This window comes from Coregonus lavaretus (genome assembly GCF_964263955.1).
Source record: "Coregonus lavaretus genome assembly, chromosome: 36".
Lineage (NCBI taxonomy): Eukaryota > Metazoa > Chordata > Actinopteri > Salmoniformes > Salmonidae > Coregonus > Coregonus lavaretus.
Window position 1 is genome coordinate 20,576,623 of NC_140023.1, and position 15,596 is coordinate 20,592,218.

At 42.3% G+C, this 15,596-nt stretch overlaps 1 protein-coding gene across 1 annotated transcript; it reads right to left on the reverse strand.

Moving 5' to 3' along the window:
* Positions 1-1,718: 1,718 nt before the first annotated feature.
* LOC311110721 (rho-related GTP-binding protein RhoQ-like) lies at positions 1,719-15,373 on the reverse strand (the record flags this gene model as incomplete). Its single annotated transcript, XM_084153281.1, has 5 exons — positions 14,978-15,373; positions 14,555-14,613; positions 7,630-7,794; positions 2,144-2,239; positions 1,719-1,880 (listed from the first exon to the last, which is right to left on the reverse strand). Exons 1-5 carry the CDS (start codon positions 15,117-15,119, stop codon positions 1,719-1,721), a joined length of 624 nt encoding a protein of 207 aa, XP_084009407.1. The 5' UTR covers positions 15,120-15,373.
* Between the last annotated feature and the right edge of the window lie 223 nt (positions 15,374-15,596).

Consider the following 15,596-nt stretch of genomic DNA (forward strand, 5'->3'; position numbering starts at 1 on the left):
CTTATAAAAACAACATCTATACATAACCAAACAGAAAAATATGCCCAGTAACACATCCTCTTAGTAGTTCATCCTCAAGGAAGACCCCAAAGAAAGGCTTTAATAACACATAATAGATAGTAAACACATTTATTGAGTAGAGAAAGGATTAACCGGAAGCTGCATTTGTTTCTGCACTGCTATAGATCCATTCAATTTACCTCAGTATCAGCATGTGCAACAATTTCCTGGTAAAGAGAGAATGTTAACACTCAATAATCCATTCTGCTCTTCTAGGAAAAATGGTACACAGCACTGCAGGCTGGGACAGAGAACGAGAAAGAGAGGAGCACCATTTACTTTAAAGCTTTAATCAACAAGTCCAACTCGGACCTAAAGAAACACAACTGTAAGACCAGGCAGTCAGCAAGCACCTTCCCAATGGATAGAAAAAAATCAAACAAAAAAAAATACAATAAAGAGAAATATCTTCCGGCTGGGGAAGGGACGGAGGGTATATGTGTATAAAGAGGGTCTTCTTAAAGGCGGGGGTGGGAATATGGTTGGAGGAGGCTTATTGTGCTAATGCGTGCGCCCCCTTAACCATTGGGGGTGGATGTTGTAACCATGGTATGTTCTGTGCTTCAATGGCAGAATTGAGAGGTACCCTTTTCACACTACTGAGCCAAGCCAAACTGAGCTGAATTGGGATGGGCTGGTTCAACTTCTGCATCCACCATAGTACACAGTATGTTCAGGTCAGCATGATAGTGCTAAGGGTAGGGGTGGGCAGGTTGACTTTTAACTGTGCTTTAATGGACAGGGATAGGTATGTGGACTGTGCTTCATGTTGTGTGCTAGAGATACAGTATCTGTTTGTGTCCCTCTCCCCACATCCCTGTATCCCATGCAGCTGTGTGCATTCAATTATTTGGCCACCATTGGGTTACTGACTAATTCAAGTCCATGTTTTGTAATAATACTGCAAGCACCGCAAACTGAGCAAGAGCAGATAATGTCATAAAATATGGGATTAGTAGAAAAAAGACAAAGACAACTCATAACTCCCCATAGTTGAGGGGAATAGCCTGTTCTTTTAAACAATGTATTTCATTGGTAGTGGCTGAGGTGAGTTACTCAACACACAATGTAAAGCTCTTGGAGGCTTGATGGAAAGCGCTTTCAATAAATGCAATCCACCCATTCATTTCTACAGCATATATTACAAAAAATACACATCATATCAGGAGTTAAATGGACACCATGATACCTTTTCTGACAGCATGTTTTTGTACAGGAAAAATATTTAAAAACATTTAAAAACAAACAACTTTTAAAGGCAAATAAAGTCTTACTGAAGGGCGTTGTTGACTTGGGTATTGTGCTCCTTTTGTTGTAAAGCTGCCCCCTAACTCCATTGGTCGACAGCAGGAGAGAGACAAAACCGCTCAAGAGCCCCGAACTAAAAATAGGGTCCTTGTCCATTTCGGTCCTTCTGTCTCTCTCTCTCTCCCTCTTATGACCTCTCTGCGGTCTCGGTCATTCGTTCTGGTTTGTATTCAGGGGTGTATTCATTAGGCACCAAATGGAAGAAAACAGTCTGAAACAGGGTGGGGCTACCTGATCTTATCCAATAAGAAATGCTTGTTTTTGTTTTCTGTTTTCACATGTTTTAAAACGTTTTCCATTGCATGCCCTAATAAATATGACCCAGGTGTTTTTGGATGTTTCCATCTCTCTCACGTGATGAGGCAGCAGTTGATATAGCGTGGCCCCAGTCTGCTCTTCAGGACTCCCTTCTTCCTCTTGGGGGTCAGGATAGCAATAATGGCCTCATCAAACACAGTTTTCAGTCCTTTCTGGGTGAGAGCCGAGCATTCCACGTAGACACACGCACCGATCTGGAGAGGAACAGGCTGTCACTCAAAACTATCAACAAAGGGTTAACCTCGTCCCCAAGCTAGCTTGGGGAGGAAGTCTTGTGTGTGAGACTCAATCAACAAATGCCCAAAACTGAATATATACAAGCTTTATCATAATTTTAATACAGAATTGGTTTGACGAGGGACAGACCATCTGTGTAAAGTAAGGTAGACCACTTGTCTCTCCTACACACTCAAAATACCTTCTGTAACCTTCCTCCTGGCCCCACAGTGGTACGTACCCCCTTGGCTAGCTTCTGGCCCTGCTCTGTGGTGATGGGTTTCTCCTTCATGTCATTCAGTTTGGCAATTGTCTTGGGGTCATCACGCAGGTCAATCTGAAACAGGGAGAGACAACAATTCCCGTCAGCACAGTCAATCAGAAAGGCAGCAGATAGGCTGCTTCTTAAGCAACTTCTTCAGTTGAGTGAACAACTTGTTCTTTCAACTACCCACTCGGCACACCACGTCATTTCAACGTGAATAATTGGGTAATATTTAGTTAATACGTTGATCAATTAGATTACAACCTATTTCCACCCACTCAAAAAGACAGCCAAAAGTTTGTTAAATTCCCAATGTGTTATGACCATCCTTTCAACCATCTAAAAGCACAACCGAATTCTCAATGTCTGATTTTTGGTTTAGTTCTCACCTAAAATTGTTATTGCTTCACTTTCAGCCATTTAAAACCAAAAAGTTCAAAAAGGGAATACGTCAGATATTTTGTGTATTTATACAACAACTTAATGTGTTATCACTGTACTCCATCTAACACAACAAATGACCTCTACTGCAATTGAGATCATTCAACTATGTTGTGCAACTGAGCAATGCCGTTCGAGATTCTGCACAGATTATTATCGCAATTGTGAAGATCTCCACAGACCTGCTACTTTTGAACATGCACGCTTTCTATGATTACATAAGAATACATTTGTTACAGTAACCTCAATGTGTCCATAGTGTTTTACTCATTTAAAGTTACAAAAATACTGTTACATTAGTTTGTAAGAGCCTTACATTTTGGCTATTTACTGTATTACAAAAGTAATATTGAATTTTGTTTGGTTAACAACACAAGCAAATATCAACATTTAAAGGAGATGCATTTACTGCTTGGATAGTTCCATCTGAGCGACTAGCTTAATCCTATTCTTTAGCTTTTATTTTTGGTTGAGATGGAGACTTGAATCCAACATATAATTTGTTAACAAGTTAGTAGGCTATTTACGGTATTGCAAACACAACCAAATATCAACATTGGAAGAGATTAATCTTCTGCTTAGATAGTTCCATCTGTGCCACTAAGTTTGGCTTTAATTCCAGTTTGTCTACAAATTAATAATTGATGTGCTGAATTCACGTCTCCATTTCAACCAAAAATCTATGTTAAAGAATAGGACTAAATTAAATCAAACTTTAAATGCACTTTAAATACAGTTTGATTGGATTTAGTCATATTCTTTAACTTTTTTTCTTAACTTGTATATTCCATTTGAAATCAACCAAAGCTTGAAACCCTAGGCCTAGTATACAGTGCTATGAAAAAGTATTTGCCCCCTTTCTAATTTTCTCTACTTTTGAATATTTGTGATACTGAATGTTATCAGATCTTCAACCAAAACCGAATATTAGATAAAGGGAACATAAGTGGACAAATAACACAACAATTACATATTTATTTCATAAACAAAGTTATGCAACACCCAATTCCCCTGTGTTTAAAAAGTAAACATACAAATTTCAAAAACTTGATGAAAATGTATATTTCTTTAGTTTATCATACTACCGTCATCTACATTTTAATAAATTTTAACCACTTTAAAAGCTCACTACATTAAATTACAGAATGTAAAAGCCCATTTCATAGAGAATGTTACAAACTGGACTATATTTGGTAACTTACTTTGAAGAGATGGTTGGTAGTCTGAATTCAGTGTACTTGTCCTTAACTCCCATTTCCTGAAAGTCAGACACTTCTGACACACCAACTAATTTCTCAGCTTCAGAAGCATCTGCATTCACCACATTTTGTGTGGTTATCCTTAGATATATTCTCCAGACTTGGCCAGAGATCATTTCTGATATGTTTTACAGATGTCACGTTTGTTGAGTAAAGGATCGGACCAAGGTGCAGCGTGGTATGCGTACATAGTCGTTTATTATATAAACACAGACAAAACAACAAAAGTAACGTGACGTTCAAAAGGCTAAACATCCAACAAACCAAACTGAAACAAGATCCCACAACTAAAGGTAGGCGAAATGGCTGCCTAAGTATGATCCCCAATCAGAGACAACGATCGACAGCTGCCTCTGATTGGGACCCACACCCGGCCAACATAGAAATAGATAACATAGAATCTATCAACATTCACACCCTGACCAAACTAGAGAATACCAGGCTCTCAAGGTCAGGGCGTGACACAGATAGAAAAATGAAAAAGGTATTCTTGCCATAATATGTACTTGGTCTTTTACCAAATAGGGGGGGGTATACAAAAGATAGCCCTACCTTGTCACAACACAACTGATTGGCTCAAATGCATTAAGAAGGAAAGAAATTCCACAAATTAACTTTTATGACGTAAATGTAAATGTAATGAAGGCAAACCTGCCAATTGAAATGCATTCCAGGTGACTACGTCATGAAGCTGGTTGAGAGCATGCCAAGAGTATGCAAAGCTGTCATCAAGGCAAAGGGTGGCTACTTTGAAGAATCTCAAATATAAAATATATTTTGATTTGTTTAACACTTTTTGGTTACTACATGATTCCATGTGTTATTTCATAGTTTTGATGTCTTCACTATTCTACAATGTAGAAAATTGTAAAAATAAAGAAAAACCCTTGAATGAGTAGGTGTTCTAAAACTTTTGACCGGTAGTGTATATAAATTATATATACATACATTTCACATTTACATAAGTATTCAGACCCTTTACTCGGTACTTTGTTGAAGCTCCTTTGGCAGTGATAACAGCCTCGAGTCTTCTTGGGTATGATGCTACAAGCTTGGCACACCTGTATTTGGGGAGTTTCTCCCATTCTTCTCTGCAAATCCTCTCAAGCTCTGTCAGGTTGGATGGGGAGTGTCGCTGCACAGCTATTTTCAGGTCTCTCCAGAGATGTTTGATCAGGTTCAAGTCCGGGCTCTGGCTGGGCCACTCAAGGACATTCAGAGAGTTGTCCCGAAGCCAATCCTGCGTTGTCTTGGCTGTGTGCTTAGGGCCGTTGTCCTGTTCGAAGGTAAACCTTCGCCCCAGTCTGAGGTCCTGAGCGCTCTGGAGCAGGTTTTCATCAAGGATCTCTGTACTTTTCTCCGTTCATCTTTCCCTCGATCCTGACTAGTCTCCCAGTCCCTGCCTCTGAAAAACATCCCCACAGCATGATGCTGCCACCACCATGCTTCAACGTAGAGATGGTGCCAGGTATCCTCCAGACGGGACGCTTGGCATTCAGGCCAAAGAGTTCAATCTTGGTTTCATCAGACCAGAGAATCTTGTTTCTCATGGTCTGAGTCCTTTAGGTGCCTTTTGGCAAACTCCAAGCAGGGTGTAATGTGCCTTTTACTGAGGAGTGGCTTCCGTCTGGCCACTCTACCATAAAGGCCCGATCAGTGGAATACTGCAGAGATGGTTGTCCTTCTGAAAGGTTCTCCCATCTCCACAGAGGAAATCTGGAGCTCTGTCAGAGTGACCATCGAGTTCTTGGTCACCTCCCTGACCAATGCCCTTCTCCCCAGATTGCTCATTTTGGCTGGGCGGCCAGCTCTAGGAAGAGTCTTGGTGGTTCCAAACTTCTTCCATTTAAGAATGATGGAGGCCACTGTGTTCTTGGGGACCTTCAATGCTGCAGGAATGTTTTGGTACCCTTCCCTTATATAGACAGGTGTGTGCCTTTCCAAATCATGTCCAATCAATTGAATTTACCACAGGTGGACTCCAATCAAGATGTAGAAACCTCTCAAGGATGCTCAACGGAAACAAGACCTACCTGAGCTCAATTTCGAGTTTCATAGCAAAGGGTCTGAATAGTTATGTAAATAAGGTATTTCTGTTTCTGATTTTTATCAAGTTTTTGCTTTGACATTATGGGGTATTGTGTGTAGATTGATGAGGGAAAAATATAATTTAATCCATTTTAGAATAAGGCTGTAACGTAACAAAATGTGGAAAAAGTCAAGGGGTCTGAATACTTTCCGAATGCACTGCACGCACACACTAATACAAAAACACATTAATGGTAAGCACAAATAAAACATCACAAATCACACAAAAAAACCAGTTACATTCATCCACAAATAAATCCCCAATCAATACTTTAAATTGCCCGAACGGCACCAGAACATGAAATGTATTTAGAATTTTGTTCCAGCAATACGGTGCATTAAAACTAAAAGCAGATTTACCTAGCTCAGTGGAGACCCTACGAACCTTAAGAGTTAACCAATCCTGTGAACAGATTAGGCAACTCAGGTGTCTATACTTCAACAGCAAAGTTAGATAAGACGGAAGTTTATGAAGTAGGGCCTTGTAAACAAATTGGGAGTAATGTAGAGATCTACAGGTCTTTAGCGAAGTCCAGCCTTTTGATACAGGATGCAGTGATGCGTATCAAAACTGTCGCCTGTAACAAAACAAAGGGCACTATGGTAGATGGCATCCAAACGTTTAAGAGTTGTAGCAGCTGCACTTTGATAAATAATCAAGAACAGATAAAAAGGTTGACTGAATAATCTGCTTCCTACTGCTTAGAGAAAGGCACGATCTGTTTCTTTAGAAAAAGCCAACTTTAAATCTTAGCTTCAGCAAGTTTCCCCTATCAGCGAACAGCCCAACATCATTGTGAATAATCTTAGGAGTGCTTTCAAAGAGATAGCCCACTGAAATAAAATGGTAATTAAACACATTTAATTAGGTATTGCCTCATTTGCACATTTTAATACATTATTTCAGGAAAATGGTGATACAAAAGTCTTATATTTGTGTCTACATTCAACTGGTAAAAGTTAATTGAGATATGATTAAGGGGGGGAAAATGACCCTACTTTACCCCGCACATGCCCACTGATATGTGCAACAAACTCTTTATTGAGGCAAACATTAATTAACACATCTGTGGTTGTGTTTGATTTGTGGCTCTGGTCCGTCTGTGAATTGATTGGGTCCACATAAGTATGCCGTGTGAGAATGTGAGTTATGGTGGGACTGATAAAAGAGAAGTAAATATCAGCTGACAGAACGATAAATCACAGGCCCACTCCACTAAACTCACCACCACCAATATGCCAATTTTCTATTTCTGGTGGCCAGGGAACTGCTGGCGGAGGGACACCCATAAGTGTGGTTTGAAAAGTGTCTGTGGGCTGATCTTTCGGAAATATTTGAGAGTTACTAAATGAAAAAGTCAAGAAAAAAAGTTATATTTTCTCTTACTATTAAGTTCCATCTACTTTTTAATGATTTGGAAAATATACACCTATATTTCTTTATGCATGTTCGTGAATGGTCTTAAGAATAAAATAAACCAGAGAGTACAGTACATTTAAGTGGAGGTTCAGTTTTATAATCCCCCCTCCCCTGTCAATGTGAAGTAGAGCGTGAGTAGGGTGGATGAGGACAGCACATGCCAGGTGAATACAGTACTCTCTGTGAAACTTGCCATTTGAAATGGCCAGGACAAAGTATAGAGACAGGCAATGGGTGGTGTGGCTGTGGCTCACCTGAGTGCCTATGAGGAGGTAGGGGACACTTGGGGCATACTCCTGCAGTTCGGTGACCCACTCCTCCCTCACATTCTGGAAACTAGCAGGGTTGACCACAGAAAAGCAGATGAGGAAGACATCAGTCATGGGGTACGACAAAGGCCTCAAGCGGTCATAGTCCTCCTGGAAAACGTTACGGGCGGGTAATAAGAGAGAGAGAGAGAGAAGTTAGGGGACGGGAACAGACACTGGGGAGAGAGAGAGCAACAGCCTTCCTTACATCATATTCACCAAAAGACTACCACATCCTCAGAATTAATATTCCTGAATTATTCAACCGTATGGAAAATGAGCTCCAAATGCAGCGATCCTTTTACTCCTCCTCGCCGAGGCTCTGAGACAGAAAGGAGCGCTAACTTACACTGTGCTTATCTACCGGACTTCACCATGCGCAACACAGCACACTGCCAAGCTACCAGGCTGTTTTATGAGAACAATTAACACTTTTATATGAAGGGAGTGATAAACAAACATTTAGACATTAGAATGTAGTTATAAAATAGAGAATGTGCAGATTTCTACAGATGACCTTCATCAGACAGCATCTTTTCTCTCGGTCTCTCTCTGACTCTGGCTATTGGGCAATATTTCACATTAGCAGTACTTTACAGGAAGCAGTGCGGAAGGCATCAGACAAACTGCCAACTCCGATAGGCCTCAGTTTATTGTGTGGCGCCAATAGCTAATTCACAGATCCTGTCTGTGTAAATGAGATCAAGCGTTTCCTCGTCGCTCCCTGATACCGAATTCTGACAGGCTGTCCTACTAAAGCACACTCTGAATGACCAGAGATTATATATGCAGACTGCACACATTAAGACTAGTTATGATATAATGGTGATGGACAAAGGTGGCAAGCTTGAAGGAAGGAAATAAATCGGTCTTAAATCATTAATATGACTGATATGTCTGATTTAAGCTCAATAACCTAACTTAATCAACATTGCTCAGGTAAAAACCAGAAATATCTAAGTGAATTAAATTCTGTGCACTGGATCATTAAGAAGTCTTGGACGACCTTGTGGCGATGCCACTATAGTATCTGTTATTACCACTTATTGTGAGCGCAGTGGTTTCAAGAACTGCTGGAAATTGAAATAGCCTTCATGAAACCTAGCTGATGTTTTACAGAAAATATGCTGATACTTCTGCTTTCTAGTCCATTTCCAACTGTTTGAGAACACATGTCAAATAAAATAAAATGGTATTTGTCACATGCTTCGTAAACAACAGGTGTAGACTAACAGTGAAATGCTTACCCCCCCCCATCAACCTACACACAATGCCCCAGAATGACAAAGCAAAAACAGGTTTTTAGATTTTTTTGCACATTTATTAACAGAAATATCACATTTACATAAGTATTCAGACCCTTTACTCAGTACTTTGTTGAAGCACCTTTGGCAGCGATTACAGCCTCGACTCTTCTTGAATAGGACGCTACAAGCTTGGCACACCTGTATTTGGGGAGTTTCTCCCATTCTTCTCTGCAGATCCTCTCAAACTCTGTCAGGTTGGATGGGGAGCATCGCTGCACAGCTATTTTCAGGTCTCTCCAGAGATGTTCGATCGGGTTCAAGTCCGGGCTCTGGCTGGGCCACTCAAGGACATTCATAGACTTGTCCCGAAGCCACTCCTGCGTTGTCTTGGCTTTGTGCTTAGGGTCGTTGTCCTGTTGGAAGGTGAACCTTCGCCCCAGTTTGAGGTCCTGAGCACTCTGGAGCAGGTTTTCATCAAGGATCTCTCTGTACTTTGCTCCGTTCATCTTTCCCTTGATCCTGACTAGTCTCCCAGTCCCTGCCGCAGAAAAACATCCCCACAGCATGATGCTGCCACCACATGCTTCACCATAGGGATTGTGCCAGGTTTCCTCCAGATGTGACGCTTGGCATAAAGGCCTGATTGGTGGAGTGCTGCAGAAATGGATGTCCTTCTGGAAGGTTCTCCCATCTCCACAGAGGAACTCTGGAGCTCAGTCAAAGTGACCATGGGGTTCTTGGTCACCTCCCTGACCAAGGCCCTTCTCCCCCGATTGTTCAGTTTGACTGGGCGGCCAGCTCTAGGAAGAGTCTTGGTGGTTCCAAACTTCTTCCATTTAAGAATGATGGAGGCCACTGTGTTCTTGGGGACCTTCAATGCTGCAGACATTTTTTGGTACCCTTCCCCAGATCTGTGCCTTGACACAATCCTGTCTCGGAGCACTACTGACAATTCCTTCGACCTCATGGCTTGGTTTTTTCTCTGACATGCACTGTCAACTGTGGGATCTTATATAGACAGGTGTGTGCCTTTCCAAAACATGTCCAATCAATTGAATTTACCACAGGTGGACTCCAATCAAGTTGTAGAAACATCTCAAGGATGATCTCTACAACTCATCCAGAATGCCGCAGCCCGTCTGGTGTTCAACCTTCCCAAGTTCTCTCACGTCACCCCCCTCCTCCGCACACTCCACTGGCTTCCAGTTGAAGCTCGCATCCGCTACAAGACCATGGTGCTTGCCTATGGAGCAGTGAGGGGAACGGCACCTCTGTACCTTCAGGCTCTGATCAGTCCCTACACCCAAACGAGGACATTGCGTTCATCCACCTCTGGCCTGCTGGCTCCCCTTCCTCTGCGGAAGCATAGCTCCCGCTCAGCCCAGTCAAAACTGTTCGCTGCTCTGGCACCCCAATGGTGGACCAAGCTCCCTCACGACGCCAGGACAGCGGAGTCACTCACCACCTTCCGGAGACATTTGAAACCCCACCTCTTTAAGGAATACCTGGGATAGGATAAAGTATTCCTTCTAACCCCCCCCCCCCCCCCCCAAATTGTAAAGTGGTTATCCCACTGGCTATAGGGTGAACGCACCAATTTGTGAGTCGCTCTGGCTAAGAGCGTCTGCTAAATGACGTTAATGTGCCCTTGAGCAAGGCACTTAACCCTAATTGCTCCTGTAAGTCGCTCTGGTTAAGAGCGTCTGCTAAATGACTAAAATGTAATGTAAATGTATGATCAATGGAAACAGGATGCACCGGAGCTCAATTTTGAGTCTCATAGCAAAGGGTCTGAATACTTATGTAAGGTATCAGTTTTTTTATTTTTAATACATTTGCAAAAATTTCTACAAACCTGTTTTCGCTTTGTCATTATGGGGTATTGCGTGTAGATTGATGAGGAAACATTTGTATTTCATCCATTTTAGAATAAGGCTGTAACATAACAAAATGTGGAAAAAGGGAAGTGGTTTGAATACTTTCCGAATGCTGTGCAGGGGTAATTGAAGTAGATATGTACACTATCGTTCAAAAGTTTGGGGTCACTTAGAAATGTCCTTGTTTTCGTAAGAAAAGCCAATTTTTGGTCCATTAAAATAACATAAAATTGATCAGAAATACAGTGTAGACATTGTTAATGTTGTAAATGGCTATTGTAGCTGGAAACGGCTGATTTTTAATGGAATATCTACATAGGCGTACAGAGGCCCATTATCAGCAACCATCAGTCCTGTGTTCCAATGGCACGTTGTGTTTGCTAATCCAAGTTTATAATTTTAAAAGGCTAATTGATTGTTAGAAAACCCTTTTGCAATTATGTTAGCACAGCTGAAAACTGTTGTGCTGATTAAAGAAGCAATAAAACTAACTGGCCTTCTTGATAGTAGTTGAGTATCTGGAGCATCAGCAATTGTGGGTTTGATTACAGGCTCAAAATGGCCAGAAACAAATTACTTTCTTCTGAAACTCGTCAGCCTATTCTTGTTCTGAGAAATGAAGGCTATTCCATGCGAGAAATTGCCAAGAAACGGAAGATCTCATACAACGCTGTGTACTACTCCCTTCACAGAACAGCGCAAACTGGCTCTAACCAGAATAGAAAGAGGAGTGGGAGGCCCCGGTGCACAACTGAGCAAGAGGACAAATACATTAGAGTGTCTAGTTTGAGAAACAGGCGCCTCACAGGTCCTCAACTGGCAGCTTCATTAAATAGTACCCGCAAAACACCAGTCTCAACGTCAACAGTGAAGAGGCAACTCCGGGATGCTGACCTTCTAGGCAGAGTTGCAAAGAAAAAGCCATATCGTTTTAAGATGGTTATACCAAGGATTGTTTAGCTATTTGATTTTGAATTTTAAGACCCCTTAAGGTAAAAAAAAAAATGTTTTACAAATTATTGGATGAAACATTGAATTTAGCATTACTGCTATTAGCCAATATAAACGCATTGAATAACAGATTCACTACATGGAACAACAGATAGTCAAAAAAATAAATCACCATGACGTTTATTTGAAGTGTCTGTCCTATACCTTATTTCTTTACCCCCTTATTTTAGGCACTAAACTATCTCCATATATACTTCCATTTTTTTTTTTACTGGCTGGGTATGTGATCTCAGCTGTGTGTGTGTCAAGTCACTGACTTGACCGTCTATGTTATCAGCGAGTCACTCTTCCTCGGGCCCGGCGGCTATGTCAGAGACGCCTGTTCCAACATAGCCGCAAGGAGAATAACAAGCGCAGGCACTACGCTTCATGGCCCTTCCTCAAAACTGTCTGAACACTGTACTGTAAATGGTTTACTGTGAATTTTACAGTAACTTACTGGTAGTTGGTTGCCAGCTAGTAACTGTATTTCATATTGCAGTACTTCACGGCTCATCCCCAAAACTGTCTGAGCATTTCCCAACACAGGACTAAAGTGATAGTTCAGACTGAGGTATCCCATTCAAGGTGATTACATCCTATGCCAAATAATGGAGCTTTAGACCTATGATGGTCAATGGTGAAACAGTTTAAAACATCCATCAGCAGCCTCTATCTAGCTGTAGTGTTCAAATGGGAATGACATGTCTAGTGCTCCCATTGGTGTTCAAAGGGGCATGACATGTCTAGCTACCTCCCATTGGTGTTCAGCTGAGTGGAGAGGATTAAGGCCCTGTGGCAGCAGAGCAGAGCCCACTTTACTCTACCCCCTGCTGAGATGTCTAGGGGTCACATCTCAGGGAGGGCACAAAACCTAACGAGGCACTGTACAAAACAAAAGGTGGGGCCGTCACAGAAGAGTGACGGAGGCATGTGCAACTGAGTGTGAGGAGTGCGAGTGCAGGAGGGTGTGAGCAAATGAGAAACTGAGCAGCAACAAAGGGAGAGAGTGAAGAGAAGGAGTAAAGAGAGCCCAGTGTTGCCATGGGTACAACAGCACTTAACATCCACTTCCTGCTTCCTCCTCCTATCCACAGCAGCAATGCTAGCTTTCTATGATTAGTGCATCAGCCAGGCAGGGGATGAATTAATAAATAAAGACTATCCATTCTATTCTTTCTGGCCCACATGTTCAAGAGCTAAGAGATGTGACTGAACGTGTTACGTATAGATCTATGAAATACACGGGTGGTGGATTAAGTGCCAAACAGACAAAAACATAGGAAAATGAGACTAATTTCTCTCCTCTTTGAGCAAATGGTTAATCATCTTCCCCTATGACGATTCTGGGAGCTTTAGCTCTGCCAGGGACATAAGTATTAAAGGGTCTTTGGAGCCAATAAAACATGTCTAATGCAGAGCAGAAGGTGGGGATTGTAGCAGGAGAGTGTGAATTAGCGGGTCGGTGGCTGGGTTGGATGAGGTTCCTCAACAAGAGAGAGGTACAGTATTTAGCATTGCATTCTTCCACACCCCCGGCTTGAGCCTCCTATAGGGCTGCATTACAGGATTCCAGAGCAGATTTGCAGTTTTTCGCTCCCCCTCACTGTTTTTCCCCCTCTCTCTCAGCCAGCCCCTCAGTCTCTCTATTCCTCTTTCCCCTCTGTCTCTCTCTCTTCCGGTTTCTCCTCCCTCTAGCTCTCTGGCACTCCCGTCTTTGATCAGATACTGAAGCTATAAACATTACCAGCTGGCCTTGTGCTCAGCATAAAGAGGTCAGCCAAAGTGGAGGAGTGGAGGAGTGGAGGGGCTGCGTTTGAAGAGAAGTAACTCTACTCTCTGTGGCCTCTGCGGCCACAGTCGACATCTGGGAAACTTCTCCATTTCACAGACGTCTGAATCAGCTAAAACAAAAAGGCTCCAGACATGGAATTGCAATCAAACACAAAAGAGTAACAAAAAGCTGTGTGAAACACTAATGAGATGTAGTTTTAAGATCATGTAGTTTCTCCAAAGAATTAGTTATGTTAGCCACAGATTCGAGTGGGAATAATTATTTTGATTCAGTGGAGGCAATAGCAACTATTAATGTACTTATATTTTATTAATGAACAAACAATGGGCCTTTTGTACTATTTCTCAACCTCAAACCTATTCCCATTTTCACCAGGTGAATAATGTTTCAGTTCAGGACCTATTTGGACTTTACAGTTAAATCGGGTTCAGGGGAGAGTGTTCAGAATTCATTGCTGCATGTGACATGCCTTAACTTCAGACCCAGCTTGGAAAAACAGAGCTAAAGGTCTAAGAGGAAAAAGTGAGTGTGTGTTTACGTGAGAGCTTGCTGGTGGTGAGTGAAAATGTGATGATGTGCACATTTGACTGTGTGCGGCTATGTACAGTGTGAGTTGAGTGATACTCTTGCAGATTGAATGCTACATTGTAAAGAACCAACCCATAAACAGGACAGTGACAACATCCCTACTGGACATAGGACCCCTGTTCTCTACATAATAGACCTATTGAAATGCTTCACTAGGCCTACAACCACGGTCTATCACACACCAGACTGACTGGAAACTAGAGCAATGTGTGAAAACCATCACCTGTTACAGCTTAGAGTGTGATCAGAATTTCAAGCTTGTGGGTGTGTCAAGAGCACCATTGGTTAACAGTGGGGGAGCACATGGGGAGAGGTTGTGTCCTTGGATGTGGCATGCTTGGCATCCAGCCAGAGTTAAAATAAACTCACTGTACCTGACCAGCTGTGTCATACAGTCCCAATAAGTACTGCTTTCCGCCAACGTTGACACTCACTGCAAAGCAATGACAAAGGTTAGTTTAGAGAAAGACAGACAGAGATCGCTTATCCCCTCCCTCTCATAGGAGGCAAACAAGTGGTTTTGATTATAGAAACAGATGTAATCCTATGCAATCTGAGACAAAGAAAGTGGAAAAAGTAAGCATTCCATTCTGACACGTAACCTTCTCCTGAACATTGAATTTTAGGGACTATTCAAACGAATTGGCATAGCGATTAAACTCATGCAACTGTAACTAGACCGACCACCAACATAATGATGTCAGCTTTTATTAGTAAGGATCAGGTTCAATTCGAGATAACACACACATAGCCTAACTGTTCATGCATGATCATGACATGTTCCAAAATCATTTTACCTGCATAATGGTCAAACACAGTGGGCACATACTCCTCTGGAAAGGCGTCGTTGGCATAGCTCATCAACAGACACGTTTTGCCCACAGCACCGTCTCCAACCACAACGCATTTCAACATAATAGTACCAGTTCCGTTTGCCATGATGATCCTATCATTACCATCATCCTCCGACGCCCTGTTTTCCTGAGCTGCACGGAGATCCCCACACCACGGGCATCACCAGAGACGAGGACCAAATGTGCGACTCACCGAGACCAATGGAAATTCCATATCTCCTTCCTCCCTGCTGCAGTCCAGTTTGCAAATGTGGCCTTAAATGGGTTTTACTTCCACACTGCATACACAAACAGCACAGACACTGTACAGGGTGGCTATTTACCAGTTCAGAAAAGTCTAGAAAGTCCCAGCAGTCGAAATGGCTTCACCCCAGTCCCCCGCCCAATCGTTGATGTATTCGCGAGACGCGCTTGGAAGCCCACTGCAGAGCCTGTTCCCCAGTTCGCCCCTTGACTCTCGGTCCCTCGCTTGGTTTGCATTGGCACTATAGAAAAGGTGAGTTCGCTTGCTGTAGAGGCGGGGCTATTTCTGAAACCAATGGGTTTTGGTAAAAATCCGTAG